We start from the raw sequence: 16397 nt of genomic DNA on the forward strand, positions 1-16397 counted from the left end.
TCTTTTCTTCTTCTGAGGGGATTCTTCCAGTCGCGTTTGCTGTTTCGTTCCAGATTGCTTGTCTCTCTGTTCGCCGTTCCTATCGCCCACCATGGCGTCGGCACTCTTGTGAGTACACCGCCATAACAACAGCCTTATCCGTTGCATGTGGTGAACAAAGGACTGACTTTTGATGCTCCAGAAACTCGACCATGCCCGGCATGCCGGCCATCCCTCCGACGGCTGCCTTCCAGACCGTCTTCGAGGAGGTGTCCAAGTATAATGTCCACCTCAACGTCTTCGAGCGCCTCTGGGCCGTATGTGACTCCCGATCGCCCCAGTCCCCTGGATAAATCATGTCCTAACATTGGGTCCTCTCCAGTCGTGGTACCTCTGGATGCAAAATGACACGATCGCGACGGGCATCATGAGCTTCGTCATGCACGAGCTCGTCTATTTCGGCCGGTCCCTCCCATGGATCATCATCGATGCCATTCCTTTCTTCAACAAGTGGAAGATCCAGAATGTTAGTTCCCAACTCTTCCTCTCCATGAAACACAAAACAGATGTCTAACGAACCTCGCAACAGACCAAGCTTCCCACTTGGAAGGAGCAGTGGGACTGCGCTCTCCTTGTCTTCATCAGCCACTGCACCGTCGAGCTGCCGCAGATCTGGCTCTTCCACCCCATCGCCACCTTCTTCGGCTTGGAGTACGGCCTCCCTTTCCCGCCGTGGTGGAAGATGGCCTACCAAATCTTCGCCTTCTTCGTCATGGAGGATGCCTGGCACTACTGGTTCCACCGCGCTCTGCACTACGGCCCGCTGTACAAGTCGATCCACAAGCTGCACCACACGTACAGCGCCCCCTTCGGCCTGGCTGCTGAGTACGCCTCCCCAATCGAGGTCATGCTCCTGGGCTTCGGCGTCGTCGGCTGCCCCATCGTCTGGGTCAGCATCACGGGCGACCTGCACCTCGTCACCATGTACCTGTGGATCGTCCTGCGTCTGTTCCAGGCCATCGACGCCCACTCGGGTTATGACTTCCCCTGGAGCCTGCGCCACATCATCCCCTTCTGGGCCGGCGCCGACCACCACGACCTGCACCATGAGAAGTTCATTGGCAACTACGCCTCGAGCTTCCGCTGGTGGGACTACTTCCTTGACACCGAGGCTGGCGAGGCTGCGGCTAAGAGGCGCCGTGAGAAGAAGCTCGCTCAGCTGCGGGGTAAGAAGCAGCAGTAATTTTGCCGCGGCCTTGTTTGGTTACTGAGGCCCCGTGATGTTGGGACGTGGTGAGTAGGGGGGGTGAAGTGGTGAGTTTCAGGATAAGGATAGATCAATTGGGACACGGGGGACCTGTCTAGACAAGGAGGGATATATAAGTCATGACATGTTAATGACAACGAAAAGAAATGATGGGGAGGAATAGGGCGAAGGGGAAGATGTACGAGCAGGGAAGTATATCGGACGAAACAGCACAGGTCTTGAGGGCATTGTTGGCTGGGAGTCCTTTAATATGGTAATAATACACAGGCCGGACTGTCGTCGGTCAAGACCACGTCTTGATCGAGGACAAGTCCGCATCTTAATTCAGGCAATGAATTGAGGTGACATGAAACGAGATGTGAATACTTGCCTGTCCCTGAGAAGTGACCAACTTGCCATGTCGGGCCATACACTGAGGGTACACTGTCCATCGTTGCGTTGTCCCAGCCCAACGTGCCCAGTGTTTTGTTCCAAGACTTCCCGACAGTCATTACTTCTTCCCTCCAACCTCCTTCGGACCGCAACCGCAATCCCCAGACCCGGCCGCCCGATCCGCCATGCCGGATAGCGTACCCGTCTGCGTTTCGTCTTGTTGTCGCTGTTGCTGCTGTTGTTGATGCTGTTGTTGCTGTGGTGTCGGCTCGGGAGCGACCTCACCGAGATCGCGCGCGAGGTTGTCGCATATCGCCGCCAACTCGATGTCTTTAGAAGAGAGACCCTTTGGGTGGTGCGTGGTCCAGCGGATGAAGGTGGTCGTGAACGCCTGGGTTATGGGTGGTGAGTAGTGCATTTGGGTTGGGTTGACGGGTCTTGGATAGGTTGACGCATCGCGGTTGGGGTAAGATAGGGGGGTGGGAGATTTACGAGATGATGGGGAAGTGGAGGGGGTTTGAAAGGAAGGGGATGTAGGAAGGGGGTTGGCAGATATTTTAGAGAGAGAGAGGAGAGGAGAGGAGAGGAAAAGAGCAGAGAAGAGAAATGTAGGGTGGGTAGGGACAAATAAAGACACGCATATGATCGGCAGCACCTACATTCGACCACTCAGGATGGTGGCTCTTGAGCTTGCACTGCAAGGCCACGGCGGTCATGAAGTCCTTATCGGTTTCAACAGTTGTTGTCAGTCAAGAGGGGTGGTCAGCAAGACATCAAGATTGGCTCGGTTGGTTAGGTAAGTAAGGTAAGTGGCTTGCTGGTTCACAGCTCGAGGCATCATCCCTCGAAACAACCCGAGGAAGGCAATCAAGACAATCCAAAGAACAAATCTTGTTGAGTTACGGCTTAGGTAAGGAATCTCACCCATGTCTTTGCAAACGTCTTGAAGCGAAACTCGCGCTCAATGGCCTCGCCGTCACGGGTGAGGGTCCAGCGGCCGCCGTTGGCTGTGAGTAACGGGGCGAGGACGGGCTCGAGGACGGAGGGGTCGGAGCCGGGGGAGAAGCGGGGATTTATCGAGGAGGAGGTGGTGGACATTGTTCGTGATGCGTAAAAGAGTTGTGTTTGACGGTTGAATGTAAGCTGTTGTGAGATGGGCCGGGCGAGGGTGGATGTCTGAGATGAAGAGGATGTTGATGAGGTAGTTGGGATGGTGAGGATGGCATAGCCGCGCTTTGGTGACAATTGCCTCGGGATGATGGAGATTGGTGGGAGTATTCCTCGAGTCCTTGAGAATTGGCGCATTTTGCTCTACGATGCTTGCAAATAGGACGTAAGGAGGCAACTTTGTTGATGATTTCCAGGATTGGCGTTGTCTGGGGCGTTGTTGAGCCGTGGAATTCCGTCATGGTTGATGTTCAGGTCTGTGGAAATTACCGCATCATTCTACCCTGCCCAAGTCACCTCAGGTCTTGAACCAGGAAATCCATATGCTGGCCATGGTCATCATAACCTTTTCCTAACCTCAACAGACAGCATCTGTTATTCGTCAGGCACAAGCTTAAGCCTTTAGTAGGTCTTCGGACCTGGAATCGCATCTTCAGCCTCGGCAAGGCGTTTTCATCTACTTCAGGACCTGACACCCGTGGACACCTGCAGGTCAAACGGCTGGCTTACGCCAAGCGACCTGTACTTCTGTCCGACGCCGTTGAGAACCAACAACTTAGACAAAACGGTTGAGCTGACAAAGCCAAACAAACCTCTATGCAACCACACCTTCTTCGGGCTGGAAGAAGATATCCCCGTGGAATGGGCTCTCTTTTTCTGATTTATTTTCCATTTCCCTCCCATGTTATTTCGTCTTTTTTACTCACTTCGAGAACTCCTTCTCTCGTACGGAGTACAAAGATATTAATACCTCCTAATTTGACATCAAAGCATTACACAGTAAGTAATCAAATTTCACATCATACAAGATCCGTGCAGCACGAACCATGGACAAAGGAAACCTGTCGTCGACTGTTGACTCAGCCACCCGGAGACTTTATTGTCAAAAACGTTCCCACTGTGTTACACAGCGCCTGTGAACCGTTGCTGACGTAATCTAGCCGAGCCGCCCCACAGCCAAATCGCCAAGCCTCCCAACCTTCCGGTTTTACCTAATCCTTCCAGAAACAGCAACCACAGCAGTCCGGAAGAGCAGCACACCAACATCAACAACAAATCAGCATCCCCAGCAGTGCAGGCTGCTGACTCAGATCCTGTCGATCCCGCGGGCGTCAATCATGGCAGGCAATATCGGGCCTGGGTGAGTCGCGGATTTATTTTTTTGTATTTTTGTGTCGGTCGCGTTTGGTCCTACAACCACGTTCCTAGCCTTTTGCTTCAACAGCATCTTCAACAAGCACGGAGAGCGGGAGTGCGCAGCCTAGGCAACATCACAGCCTGGCGATATGATATCGACCTAGGTTGGTGTCTGTCAGGCAGACGTAAGGTAGACGCAATATCAGAGAGTTGCCTTGCGATCCGAGATCTGAATGAACATCTGGTGCTTCTTCAGTGACAAGAACTGGGCCTCTTGGTCGCTGGTCGATTCCCGTCTATGGTCGGTAAGCTGTCCGAGAGGTATGCGCCGCTGGGGCTGGGTGTTTCGGGGCTGGGTGTTTCGGGGCCGAACAGTCTCTCAATTGTATGTGTTCCATTGCCCGTACCTTATTCCGTCATCACACAGTCATCCAGACGCTGGAGCAGGGCGCGGAGCAGGACATCTGGTCGCATGCATGGTCACGGCATCGATCGAGACACTGCGACATCAGGTACATACATACATGCCGTCCTCTGGTCCACGGATCTTTTTAGATTCCGTCCATCGTCTGTCCAGGGACCTGAATGGCTTCAATTGTGGAAACTACTAATAGCGTAGAAAGCCCACAAACTCCCATCCCGGAACGAGTCAATCCCGGGCATGGATGGGCCTGGACACGCTTCAGTCACTCTCGTCATCGGCGCATTCCCTTGATCCCTTTGGATCCGTCCCATCAGCGGTTCGGGTCGGCCCCGCTCTCTTTTTTTGCTTACCTCACCCCCTCCTCCAAACTCTCCAACCCCCCGGCATGCCGCAGCATCGCGTCGCTGCGCCCACTGTTTTCCCACTGTCCATCCAAGCTCTCCGGGCCACAATAAGAGCGACTCCCGTCCCATCCCTGCCCCGCTCCGGGGCATCTTCCTTACCTAATTCCTGCCCACTTACCAATTAGACACGGGCCGCAGCCTTCACTCACACTGGACGGCACACTCAAGTCGCCCGTTGCAGACACGGCGCAAATCGTCTTGTAAGTCAACTGGTCATGGTCATCGATGGACGACATGGTGCACTTCGGGCCCTGAACATGACAGCACATTCCCCTTCTATTTTCACACTCTCCCATTGCCCATCTGCGATCAGGGAGTTTGGTTGGATCATTCGAGTCGCAGACAGTGAGCCAGGGCAGCTCGGGGCGTTTTCTCATCATCAAAGACGCCGCTGTTCCTGTCATTGCCGGACTACCCGATCTGCACCACTCTCTATCGCCGGCGGGCCAATGTCCTGGATTTATAATCCGGGAATCCCATCACCGTCCCCGCCGCTTCGAGCGCCATGCTCTCGTGCATCTACACTTCCCTTTGTTCATCCCGATACCTGACATTGTTGATGACACTTTCATCACGGCCTCGGTCGTCACCTGATCTGGGATGTGCCTGAGCCGACGCCTTGCTCGCTCAGACGTCATGTCATCATCTCCCATCCCCATTAGGCACACTCATATCTCATGGCACGGCATTGCTTCATGATTTGGACGCCACACGCATACTGACCAGTCTACGTAGACTGCGCTGTCAACGACCAGACCAACTCTACCACTGGTGTCCCCTCAGCGAATACAAACCCGGCTAGCTACGCCGATCCGGCGCAACCTCTTCTCTACGGACTCGACTTCTTGAAAACAAAACTCGAAAGGCAGCAGCTGGTTTATGAGCACCAGCCTTCGCCTCACAACATGATGTCAACAGCGCCCGCCATGTCACACCCAGGCCAAGGCCTGCCTCTGCAAGCCGCGCCTCCTCCCATCGCGAGCGCGCCTGTTCCCCAGCCGGTTCCTCAACAACCCATCACACCGGCCGGCGCACCCCCGACGACAGCAGCACCAGGAACCGAAGCTCCCGCGACCGAAGACGGCCGCAAGGCGAAGCGCGTCCTCTCCCAATCCAAACGCGCTGCCCAAAACCGTGCTGCTCAGGTTCGTGCTTCCCCCCTTCTCTTGCTCCCCATCAAACATGATCAAACAAAACGAAGGAGGAAAATTGACTCCCACCCCAGCGCGCCTTCCGCCAACGCAAAGAACACTACATCAAAAAACTCGAGCAGCAAGTCCGCGACGCGGAGCAGCTCGACGCCGCCCACAAAGCCCTGCAGGCCGAGCACTACGCCCTGCGCGAGTACGCCCTCCGCCTGCAAGCCCTCCTGATCGACACGCGGGGTGAATGCCCCCCTCCCCCGCCGGGCGTCTCCCTCGCCCCGCCCCCGCCGCAGCAGCAGCCGGGCGCCAACCCGGTTGATCCGCAAGGGCAGCAGCAACAAAATCCCGCTGCCCCCGCGGCGACCGTGAACCCCCTCGAGGTTGCCGCCCAGGCGGTCGCTGGGTTGACGCGCGCCGGGGAATATGCTCGTCCGCCGTCGCAGCACCAGCATCAGCAGCAGCCAGGGCCCAGCAACGGGGCTGTGGCGGTTAGTGACGAGGATGCGAGGACCGCGCAGGAGATTACGAGGCAGTTGCAAGCTGAGGGGGCTGCGGCGGGGGAGATGCATGGGTTGCCGACGGGGGCAAGCGGGTTGTAGGGAGAGGAGATGAGATGAGAAGGGTGTTTGAGAGGGAGAGGTGAGGGGGATTATTAGAGGGTTGGGGGGAGAAGAAAGAGAGAGGTGTATGGAAATATGGGTATCTTAGCTCAGGCGATGGCGGCAGTGTTGTTTTTATGCTTGTTCTATTTTTCTGTTACTATTATTTGTCCCGAGTCTATGTATTCGGGAAGTGAAGGGAACTGAGGTGTTATACATTTCCCATCTTTGGCTGGGAGGATGGCATGCTTTCTTATTACCTTCGAGTCCCTTTGTCCAGCATGTGGGATAGTTCATCAGCCCAAAACCTCATGGGCAAGATGGCTCCGAAAAGAAGAAGAACTGGTCGTTGAGCTATGAGCACTTTAGAAGGAGATCATCATCATCCAGAATCATGATGATGAAGTTGGACTTGGTAGATTCCTTTTGTCGTTGTTGGTGTCCAAAAAACAAGTCCTGACAAAACGGTGTTTTAGGAGGACTGGAAAGTGAGAACATCACATCCCGAGACAGAGAGAATCTCATTCACTCACGATTTCTCGCCCATGAGACAAATCCACTTACCAGCGAAGGCCGTGGATACTACCTGACATGGCTGTCACCAGCCATTGAAATGATGCGGTCTACATACTCCAAACGCCATGAACCAAGACGACAAATAAAAGGCCAGGAACATCTCACTGTGTATCCTCTGATCATACTACGTATCCTGGCGAAGTTCCAGGTTCCAGGTTGATGATTGTACAGTTCCTACACATGGCTGAATATGCATCCTTATCGCCAAACACCCATTCTCCAGCTCAAACCAGCTCGTAACTCGGCTTCCGGATATACGTAATACCTTGTTCCCGCCGTTCCTGCTGTTGAGGCCATATTACCATATCCTCATTACAACAAACCCAAGAAACAACACCACCACCACTTAAGCCCTCACATCCTCATCTCACCCAGCAAACGCATTCCCCAAATCATGCTCCTGTACAAGCAGATATCCAGTTAGCAAGCCGTGGTCCTCCCGATTTAGACAGAAATTAAGCAAAAGAGGAGCAAAAAGACTCACCTTGATATAATCCCCGCCCTTCTCCAACCACTCCTCCCTCGTCACCCTCGCGCGCTTCGCCTCCTCGGTATTCGCCCATGCCGCCGCGCCCTTCCACGCGTCCAGGATCGCGTCCTGCGCCCGGCGAATCACTAATGGCGCGCCGGCGGGCAGCAGCGGCGTCAGGCCGATCCTGATGCGCTCGTCAAAGTTGGGGAACAGCGTGTTGCCGCCCGTGAGGAAGATGTCCCTCAAGAAGTCATCCGTGACGGACGACGACGCCGACGGGCCCAGCCCGGACAGCGCGGGCAAGCGCTGCGTCAGGATGTCGCCCGCGATCTCGATGATGCCCGCCTGGTCGACGCCGGCGATGGCGGTCGGCTGGAAGAGCACCTCGGGCACGCGGATGCGTTCGACGTTGAGGTGGAGGCGGTGCGTCTCCGCCGGGGAGGCCGGGTCAAACGGCCTGGGGCCGTAGCGGAAGGCGTGCAGGAGGGATTTGCTCCAATCCCGCTGGGCGTCGAGCGTCATGTCGTACGTGAAGGTCTTGTCGTAGCGCAAGAGATCCTCCTCGAGCGCGCGGACGGCCGCTTCGAGGTCTTCCTCACCCTCCTCGTCGTCGTCACTGTCGCCGCGGTTCGCGCCGATGGCCACGCTGCGGTACACGCCCCAGTCGGCGTCATCGGCGCCAAAGTCGTCGTCATCGGCTCCGCGCCGGCGCTTGCGGTTCCCGCTGGCGGTGGTGGGCGTGTCGGAGGCGAGGTTGGCAATGTTCTTCATGCGGATCTGGCTGGCGAGGGACTTGCGGTTGCCCAGGTCGGCTTTGAGGCGCTCACGTTCCTTGATCTGGGCGAGCTTGGCGAGGCGGGCCTGGCGCTTTTCCTCCAGCCAGCCTTCGAGGTCGTTGATGCGACGCTCTTCGTCGCGGCGGGCCTCTTCGGCGATGCGCGCCTTTTCGGCCTCCTTTTCGGCCTTGGCGCGCTGGCGCGCTTCGTAGTTGGATTTGAGCAGGCGTTGTTGACGCTTTTGTTTGAGTCCAGCTTCGTCGAGCTGGTCGTCTGGGACTTCGAGGAGGCTGAAGTCTGGGGCTTCTTCCTCTTGTTGTTCTTCGCCGAGGTCTTTTTGGCGGGCTTTCTTGATGGCTTTTTCCAAGTCGCGGATGACACGTTCCAGGGCGGCTTCGTCCTTGAGCTCGGCCTCGTCGAGCAGACGCTTGATCTCTTTCTTACTTTGATCGACTAAGCGCCGCTGGAGGTCTTTGTAGTACTCGAGCTCCTCTTCTTTCTTCATCAGCCGCTCCAGACGCATCTTGGCCGCTTGTTCTTGCAACCTCCGACCGCTCTCCTTTTTGCGCTCGGCGATTCGGGCCAACTCTTCCTCCGTCTTTTGTACCACGACCTCTTCGGTGTAAGGGTATTGGACGATGCGTTCCCTGTCCTCCAGCCCCGTCCAGTCCAGGTAGCCTTTGAGCTCCTGGTCGTAGTCGAGAGACACGTAGCAAAAGTCGCGGACCATGTGCTCGGTCTGTGACGAGTTGAGCTTGCCGGGGAAGCCGGTGTAGTACTTCAGTTTGATGAGTTTGAGGAGATACTCGGCGGCGTGCCAGCCGCCCCAGCTCAGGCGGATGGCCTGGGAGAGTAGCGGCTTCGCTTCGTAGACAGGTATTAAGTGGGTGGCGCTGTAGGATGATGAGATGACGAGGCCCGTCTTGCCTTGGTTGTAGCGGTATGAGAACAGCGAGTCAATGCCGTAGACGACGCTGGGAGCATTATAGCATTCGAACAGCGTTTCGTTCATGGCTGCAAAGGGTCAGTTAACGGAGTGATCGAGAGACCAGGACGGGCCAAGGAGAGAACCAACTCTTTCGTACGTAAGGAAGATTAGCGACCGCCTCCGTCATGACAATGGGCATGTCGATCCCCCCCTCGACGCCGTTCATGCCGAGCTTGATGAAGACATGGTCGAGCACATGCTCCATGACGTCCCAGTTGCTGATGATTCCGGTGCCGGCCTCGAACGCGTTGCGGATGTGACCGCGGGCGGCAGTGTCGGCGTAGCAGTCGTGTCCGGCGAAGGAGAAGGTCTTGTTCGCTTTGCGATCGCGGTACTTGGACATGATCGGGGGGATCGCGAGACGTGGCTTGGACTCGAAGGACCAGCCGGCGCGAACCGAATGGGAGCCTGATGAAGGTCGGCGTCAGCCTGGGAATGCATACGGGGACGTGCGATGGCTTCCGACCATTGTCAATGACGATGGAAGCCTCTCCTGGTGGGTAGGTCAGGGCGCGCTCCCGGCCGTCAACCTGGGGTGGCAGGTATTTCTCGAACTTTGCCTCCTTGACGGGATATAATGTGGGCGGCGGGAGATCCTTCCAGGCTTCCCGCCGGGCAGCGATTGCCTCCTCGATGGCCGAGGGCGCCATGGTTGCGCTGTGTAGCGGAGTGCGTGGAAGGGATGTAAGTGACGGGATTCGGGAGGTGAACTGTTGTTGGAAGGACGGTAGCGAGGGAAAGGGTTTGGTTATTTCACTGGCGTATCGATGGTGGCATTCTTTGGGGAGGGAGGAATTCGGGATGGCGGGGATGAAATGGTTCGGGGGTGTGTGGGCTTAGGCCCTTTTGGATTTGTTGGACAATGTTGGATCGCTGTGTCTCGAGCTCGCGCCGCCGTGAACTCGAACGGAAGCTCGATGTCGCTGCACGGTGGCGCGCACAGTTGATCTAGAATATGACACTGTGTGGACTACTCGTACTCAGGTACCTCCAGCAGGCGTCATCAACGTCTTCATGTTGAAAGTAACCCCCTCTCTTCACGTACATCATGGATCAGAACGGTGCATAGGATTTTCGTTTCTCATTAAGGGTATCCTCCATAGACTCGTGAAAATGAGCGCAGCCCTTCATATGCGCTATTCCTGCCCGACCAAGTTGCCCCCCATTAACTCAACCACGCTTCATGCCGGGTCCTTGAGGTTATCAGTAGCTGGTGAAGTCGTCAGTAATAGCCAACCGACATTTAAATGCCTAGAAATATCCTAAAGCTCACCTTCAAGGTGAAAGAGCACATTGGACTGGTAGTTCTTGAACATCTGTGCGACCAGCTCGATGTTCATGTTTTGGATGTTGATGGCCTGGCCATGTCAGCATCATAGCATCGAGGCAGCCAAACCGGGGGAATTCATAGGTACCTGGAGAGTCTTGTTCATGACAACGATGGCCTCATTGAGTTTCTCCTGTACCCGACGTCAGTGGGTGTCCCGGCAGCAGAGCAAGGAATCATCGTCAAACTCACCACATTGGTGATGATGCGCGACAGCAGCAGATTCTGCTGATGCTCGTGCGGGCTCTCCTGTATAGAGTTAAAACATGCACTGAATTCGGTCTATAAGAACACAAACCATCGTATTGATCAGATTTCAAGGAATCCGTTGATGTTGCTGTCTGTCCGCCTCCGTTTGTTTACCAAACATCCAACGACGGGGAACCAAGGAAGGACGTCCGGCTAGGTCGAGACTTACAACACCCAACGCCCCGCCAAGAAGACAGTGCGAATATCAAAAGGCGGTCAAACTCGGCAGAACGTCGCGTCCAGGAGCTCTGCCTTGTTCCTTCTCCCTCGATTCCGCAACACTACCATCGTTCCATCACCAACTCCATCACCGCCAACACCTCCAAACCACCAATTCCATTCACCATGTCGAACCCCGAAGCCCAGGCCGCACAGGCCGCGCACATCGCGCTGCTCGAGCAGCTCGACATTCACCACACCCACAAGACCTTCCGCAATCCATCCTGGCGCCCCAACCCGCGCCGCAACAAGAACCTCAAGGCCATCCTCGGCGACGCCTCGCGCAAGGAAGCCTCCGTCAACGCCACCCCACAAGACAACAGCGGCGCCGCCACTCCCGCTGGCCAGGACAATGACGGCCTCTCCACAAGCGGCACATCCACCCCCGCAGTGTCTTCGGCCAGCGGCACCGCCTATCTCCAGCCGAACCTGGCCCAGGCGTCGCGCAGCTTGTCCAAGCTGGTTCTGGAGAAGAACATGTCTGCCGCGTCATCGTCGGGGTCCAAGCAGTTCGCCAATGGCGCGTCTGCCGCGCCGACGGCGACTTACACCAATATTGAGAGCGCCCCCAGCCTGGCGCCGCTGAAGCACTACTGCGATGTCACGGGCTTGCCGGCGCCGTATTTGGACCCCAAAACGAGGTTGAGATATCATAACCGCGAGGTGTTTGCTATGATTAGGAATCTCCCGCAGGGTGTCGCGGAGCAGTTCCTGGAAGCAAGGGGTGCGCATACGGTGCTGAAATAGAGTGTTGGTTCAGGTCATCTGCGAGTTATGGGCCATTGCTGGAGTGTTTGGCCCTTGGGTTGGGGTTGGGTCTTTCCACGCCAACCTGCTTCCACATCCACTGGGGAAGGGCTGGGATAGTTCCGATGATGACATTCGGAAAGACGGCAATCACTTCGTGCTTGATCCGGGATCTCGTCTGTCCTCCTTCCTCGAGAATGTAGTGAGGCGGACATGGCAACTGCCTCTGCCCGGTCGAGGCCTGCTCTGGTGGACATCTACCATCTTCGACCGCCCGCTCCCAACCGGCTCCGGGTCCCGTAATCCATCACAGTCTTTGTTCAAGTCTTGGGTTGTCTTAGGTCCATCATTCTCCAGGGCTCTGCGCCCATCTTCATCCATTACACCGACATGCTGTCTCACAAGCTCTCCGCCATCAAGCTCTCTGGTATTCTTAAAGAATCACACGATACCCCGTTCGACGCACGCCTTGTTGGCACTTCCGTCTCTTTACCATAATGGATGCCTCACCAGCCACAAGCCCGGGCGGCCTGCCACCCATCCCCGAGACACCTGGACCATCCCAAGCCCGCCCTTTCGCGCCGCCACGAGCCGTCTACGCCCCTGGCACATCCACAGCGGGCACTACCACGCCATCCAGCATTCGAACAAACCAGCCGCTCTTGCCCACCACCAACCCAGTCTCGCCGTTGATGTTTTACAACAAGAAGGATGACCTGTAGGCCTCGCTCGCCATGGTCCTTCCCGTACCAGCTCCTTTGGAATGATGGCTAACCACTCAACCACCAATCCTCCCCTTCCAGATCCTCGAGATGGTCCCGATTCATCTCTCGTTTGAACGAGATCATGCTGGGAAGGGAGGAAAAGGCGTCGGTGTACTGGTATGCGAGTCTCTTGTCGGTGCTGGCCGCCTTGGTTGTCACGGGCTCGAGCATCTTTGGTTGGCCGCCCCTGCCCATCTGGGAATATCTCCGGCATGTGACGCGTTGAGAGGGGGAGAATTGGATGCTTGGGCAGATTTGAGAGGCAGTTGGAGGACCAGAGTATGGATGGAGATACAAGGACTGAGACGAGGAACATAGGGCTGTTCTTGTCGCCAACACCATCCGCCCAACCCCAACAACATGATAGGATAGGCACTGCTACTGCATGTAATACTCTGAATCATACAACTGGTACAACAAGTCGCGTTCGTATGTACGATCCACAAAGTCAAGCCCCGTCTACGCACCCGCGGCCTCTCGGCTGCGGGATGACAAGTCGGCGCTCCGGCTTAATCGGGACCGCTTTTGTTGATATTTGCCTCCACATTGGAAATGTGTGTTAACGACAGATCACCGGGAGAGGACGGAGGAACCCGATCCCGGTTGCTCCAGCTGGGTGCTGGAGCCGTCGCGGCAAGTTGGAATTGGGAGAATAGCCCAAGAGAAGGGTGGAAGGGAAGGGATCGGGGGAGATGTTCGGGTTGTCTGAAGATTTGTTGCCTGTGGCGCTTGGATTATGGGGTTTGTTTTGCTGACCATAGGAGGACAACGTTTTGAATGTTTGGCCGGATGACAATGCTTCCACTGGGCAAGGAAAACGATGTGAAGAAAAAAAAAAGGTAGTATTTGCTGTATTCCGAAGCTGAGTCCTCATTAAAATACCACTCAGAGCTGCCAAAAATGCATGCGTCAAAAAAGCAATCTGAAATTTGGTCGGATGTTGAGAAGATTGATGTTTGTGTGAAGGGAAAGAACCCATCCATTCCGAGGCTCCGCGTCGAACTTTTTGCCGGCCTATTGTGGCGTTGACCCGCAGCGCCACATTGCGGCATTCACCAGCCACACATCTAGTCGGCGTATTCAACCTTCGCCGACGACAACTTGATGCTTCAGGATGACAGGATGAAAAAGGTGGCATTCCAAGCCGAGCTCCCCACTTACTGTACTCATGAGCCTAACAACATCCTTTCCTCTTTACATGCTTTCGTGTGTACACATACGGGCGGAACCAACCCTCCCCGCCAACTCATCCCGCGACCTCTAGCAACGCTATCAGCCTCCTCTCCGATAACCCATACCAGCCAATCGCAAGGGTACATGGTCTAGTGGTATGATTTTCGCTTCGCATTGATCAGTCGGATGCGATTGTGAAAGGTCCCCGGTTCGATCCCGGGTGTATCCAAATCTTTTGCAATTTTCTACCTCTTTTTTTGCTGTTCTGGTGTCTCTAGTCTCAGGAAGAGAAAATGCCACGGGCCTAGAGGTACTTAAACAATGCTCGGGCTATATAGATTGACAAGCTGAGCTTGTGGGTTATGTGGTATGAGGCTACAAGAATATTCAAGCAAGGCATGATCATTTTTTCTCTCTCATGATAGACACATGCTTCTATCATCGGCTTCCTTTGAGCGGTGACCTTGAATGAAAACAGAGTGGACCCTCAAAGCCAAGTCGAGACGCGAAAGCTGTCTGCCAGGACCAGGGTGCCGGACGCCAGGTGCTGGGTGCTGCCAACAGCAATCCAGCCGCGAAGACTTGGCAATCTGTTTTGTCTTGGGAGTTCTCAACACGTGCACGAGTTGACGACAACAACACTTTGTTTGCAGCGACTCGTCTTACAGAATTGACAATTCTCCTCCACCTCCGCCACCAACCTAATTGGCCCCATTTTCTGCCCGGATCTACCGTCAACCAGCCAAGATGTCGATGTGGTTGTCAGACTCCCAAAGTATGTTCCTCTTCTCCCCTACCATCTTTGTCGACGCCCCCTTTTTCGCGGATGAGTCGGAGTTGTCCTCGAAAGGATCAGGCCATCACCGAGCCCATTTCAAGGCAGACCAAGCTAACAATGGCATCTTTCTGACAGAAATCGGAGTCGCCTTCTGCTCCGGCGGTATGTAACAAAAAAACATCCTCTCCATCGTCCTTATCCACCGCCGCCACGCCGATCTCCATGAGGCGCCATCCGATGCCGACTCCCTACCCCCGAACCAACAAACAACCCAATCGCAACCACGCTCTAACCCACCACCAATACAGGCGGCTTCTTCCTCGTCTTCGGCGTCCTCCTCTTCTTCGACCGCGCCATGCTGGCCATGGGCAACGTATGCTTCCCCCTCCCCAATCCAACCCAACCACCACCACCACCACGACAACAACGTAACTAACCCCTCTCTCTTACCTCCTCCTGCAGATCCTCTTCCTCATCGGCCTGACCATCATCATCGGCCCGCAAAAAACCGCCCTCTTCTTCGCGCGGCGCCAAAAGATCAAAGGCACCGCCGCCTTCTTCGGCGGGCTGGCGCTGATCCTGCTGCGCTGGCCGCTGATCGGCTTCCTGGTGGAGCTGTACGGCATCATGGTCCTGTTTGGCGATTTCTTGGGCACCATCGCCGGGTTTGCGCGCAACCTGCCCGTCGTCGGGCCCTACCTCGGCAGGGCCGTCGATGCGACGGGGTTGGGCGCCAGGAGGAACGCTGAGTTGCCTGTTTGAACATACCTATTTACTTAGGGCTGGATGGCTCTGGGTGGGTGGTTGAGATGGAATTATGGGAGGGGTGTGGTGTAAGGTTGAGGTGTTAGTGTTGTTGGGGAGAGCCATTTATTTGGTCTATTTGTTTTGTAATCATGAGCCTGCCTGGGTTGGGAGTTTTCGTTTCTGTTGGCTCTCTGGAAATTGGGGAAAAGATACTGGTTGTTGGGAAAGGATAGAGGGTGCGAGGGATGGCGAAACGTCAGACACGACAACGGCAACGAGTCACGATACGACACATACATCACACGCACCCACGGCTCGGCTCGATACGATCACACGAACCCATCCAACGAAACATGAGGGAGAGAAAGAAAGAGAAAAAGAAAGATAATAATGCTTGGACTCATGACGGCGTTTGGAGGGCGGTGCGGTATACCCCGTGACGGTGTATAGAAGAATAATCATACGGAGAGTGGGTCCAGCTGGCCCGCTTTCTCCTTGGACATACACAAAATGACAACGTCAATGGGTTTGATAGACAAAGCAAGGGTTGAGCCGGTTTGATATCCATATCTCAGTACACGCGCGTTGCGGCCGAGATGGCCTGTATGTTGATCCTGTAGACATAGAACATCACTGGATCTGAACCAAACCATAGCAGCTTGGCTACGGTACGGAGTATCAAAACCGGATTCGTGGGCGCTGAACGCACGTAGATACACATATCAAGACACACGAGAATACGGACATGTCTGGGTCAGGTCTGAGCTGCCCATACATAGCTCGACTCTATTTATCCACCGAGAAATAAGCCCTCCTCCGGTCGTGAGACACCAAAGAAGAGCAGCGAAAAGGGTAGGGGGAAAGGGGGGTTATATGAGGTTCGGGCTCCGATATCGCATCAACAAAAGGCCAAAAGTCGACTGCTATCCATCATCCTCCATCCTGAACACTTCACCTCTTCCTTCCACTTCCATCGAGTTGAAAGGCGAAAAAAGGGCAAAGGAAAAGTCAGGGCAGGTGAGATATCTGGCAGAGGGCTGGGAGAAGCAGCTTTGTTTGTTTTAATGTTTATGTGCTTGTATTTGCT

At 55.2% G+C, this 16397-nt stretch overlaps 11 protein-coding genes and 1 non-coding gene across 12 annotated transcripts; 7 read left to right on the forward strand and 5 right to left on the reverse strand.

The window, feature by feature from the left end:
* Positions 1–91: 91 nt before the first annotated feature.
* On the forward strand, positions 92–1222 carry VTJ04DRAFT_4601 (uncharacterized protein; the record flags this gene model as incomplete). The annotated part of the gene is made up of 4 exons (XM_069362627.1): positions 92–108; positions 182–296; positions 362–505; positions 569–1222. 4 exons carry the CDS (start codon positions 92–94, stop codon positions 1220–1222), a joined length of 930 nt encoding a protein of 309 aa, XP_069219554.1.
* Positions 1223–1363: 141 nt separating this feature from the next.
* Positions 1364–1564, reverse strand: VTJ04DRAFT_4602 (uncharacterized protein; the record flags this gene model as incomplete). The annotated part of the gene is made up of 1 exon (XM_069362628.1): positions 1364–1564. One exon carries the CDS (start codon positions 1562–1564, stop codon positions 1364–1366), a length of 201 nt encoding a protein of 66 aa, XP_069219555.1.
* Positions 1565–1736: 172 nt separating this feature from the next.
* Positions 1737–2716, reverse strand: VTJ04DRAFT_4603 (uncharacterized protein; the record flags this gene model as incomplete). The annotated part of the gene is made up of 3 exons (XM_069362629.1): positions 1737–2009; positions 2278–2340; positions 2543–2716. 3 exons carry the CDS (start codon positions 2714–2716, stop codon positions 1737–1739), a joined length of 510 nt encoding a protein of 169 aa, XP_069219556.1.
* Positions 2717–5676: 2960 nt separating this feature from the next.
* Positions 5677–6494, forward strand: VTJ04DRAFT_4604 (uncharacterized protein; the record flags this gene model as incomplete). The annotated part of the gene is made up of 2 exons (XM_069362630.1): positions 5677–5895; positions 5976–6494. 2 exons carry the CDS (start codon positions 5677–5679, stop codon positions 6492–6494), a joined length of 738 nt encoding a protein of 245 aa, XP_069219557.1.
* Positions 6495–7437: 943 nt separating this feature from the next.
* VTJ04DRAFT_4605 (uncharacterized protein) lies at positions 7438–9956 on the reverse strand (the record flags this gene model as incomplete). Its single annotated transcript, XM_069362631.1, has 4 exons — positions 7438–7470; positions 7555–9332; positions 9394–9714; positions 9773–9956. 4 exons carry the CDS (start codon positions 9954–9956, stop codon positions 7438–7440), a joined length of 2316 nt encoding a protein of 771 aa, XP_069219558.1.
* A 531-nt stretch (positions 9957–10487) lies between these two features.
* Positions 10488–10934, reverse strand: VTJ04DRAFT_4606 (uncharacterized protein; the record flags this gene model as incomplete). Its single annotated transcript, XM_069362632.1, has 5 exons — positions 10488–10516; positions 10580–10664; positions 10722–10766; positions 10826–10882; positions 10932–10934. 5 exons carry the CDS (start codon positions 10932–10934, stop codon positions 10488–10490), a joined length of 219 nt encoding a protein of 72 aa, XP_069219559.1.
* A 293-nt stretch (positions 10935–11227) lies between these two features.
* On the forward strand, positions 11228–11848 carry VTJ04DRAFT_4607 (uncharacterized protein; the record flags this gene model as incomplete). The annotated part of the gene is made up of 1 exon (XM_069362633.1): positions 11228–11848. The coding sequence occupies one exon, from the start codon at positions 11228–11230 to the stop codon at positions 11846–11848; it is 621 nt and encodes a 206-aa protein (XP_069219560.1).
* A 497-nt stretch (positions 11849–12345) lies between these two features.
* On the forward strand, positions 12346–12838 carry VTJ04DRAFT_4608 (uncharacterized protein; the record flags this gene model as incomplete). The annotated part of the gene is made up of 2 exons (XM_069362634.1): positions 12346–12566; positions 12652–12838. 2 exons carry the CDS (start codon positions 12346–12348, stop codon positions 12836–12838), a joined length of 408 nt encoding a protein of 135 aa, XP_069219561.1.
* A 1085-nt stretch (positions 12839–13923) lies between these two features.
* On the forward strand, positions 13924–14014 carry VTJ04DRAFT_t51. The gene has a single exon. It is a non-coding gene; the product is annotated as a tRNA-Ala (tRNA).
* Positions 14015–14532: 518 nt separating this feature from the next.
* Positions 14533–15325, forward strand: VTJ04DRAFT_4609 (uncharacterized protein; the record flags this gene model as incomplete). Its single annotated transcript, XM_069362635.1, has 4 exons — positions 14533–14560; positions 14699–14725; positions 14872–14936; positions 15026–15325. The coding sequence occupies 4 exons, from the start codon at positions 14533–14535 to the stop codon at positions 15323–15325; spliced, it is 420 nt and encodes a 139-aa protein (XP_069219562.1).
* A 53-nt stretch (positions 15326–15378) lies between these two features.
* Positions 15379–15609, reverse strand: VTJ04DRAFT_4610 (uncharacterized protein; the record flags this gene model as incomplete). Its single annotated transcript, XM_069362637.1, has 1 exon — positions 15379–15609. One exon carries the CDS (start codon positions 15607–15609, stop codon positions 15379–15381), a length of 231 nt encoding a protein of 76 aa, XP_069219563.1.
* A 297-nt stretch (positions 15610–15906) lies between these two features.
* Positions 15907–16375, forward strand: VTJ04DRAFT_4611 (uncharacterized protein; the record flags this gene model as incomplete). The annotated part of the gene is made up of 2 exons (XM_069362638.1): positions 15907–15913; positions 15969–16375. 2 exons carry the CDS (start codon positions 15907–15909, stop codon positions 16373–16375), a joined length of 414 nt encoding a protein of 137 aa, XP_069219564.1.
* Positions 16376–16397: the final 22 nt, after the last annotated feature.

Source organism: Mycothermus thermophilus, assembly GCF_041956435.1.
Source record: "Mycothermus thermophilus strain CBS 625.91 unplaced genomic scaffold VTJ04scaffold_3, whole genome shotgun sequence".
Taxonomy (NCBI): domain Eukaryota; kingdom Fungi; phylum Ascomycota; class Sordariomycetes; order Sordariales; family Chaetomiaceae; genus Mycothermus; species Mycothermus thermophilus.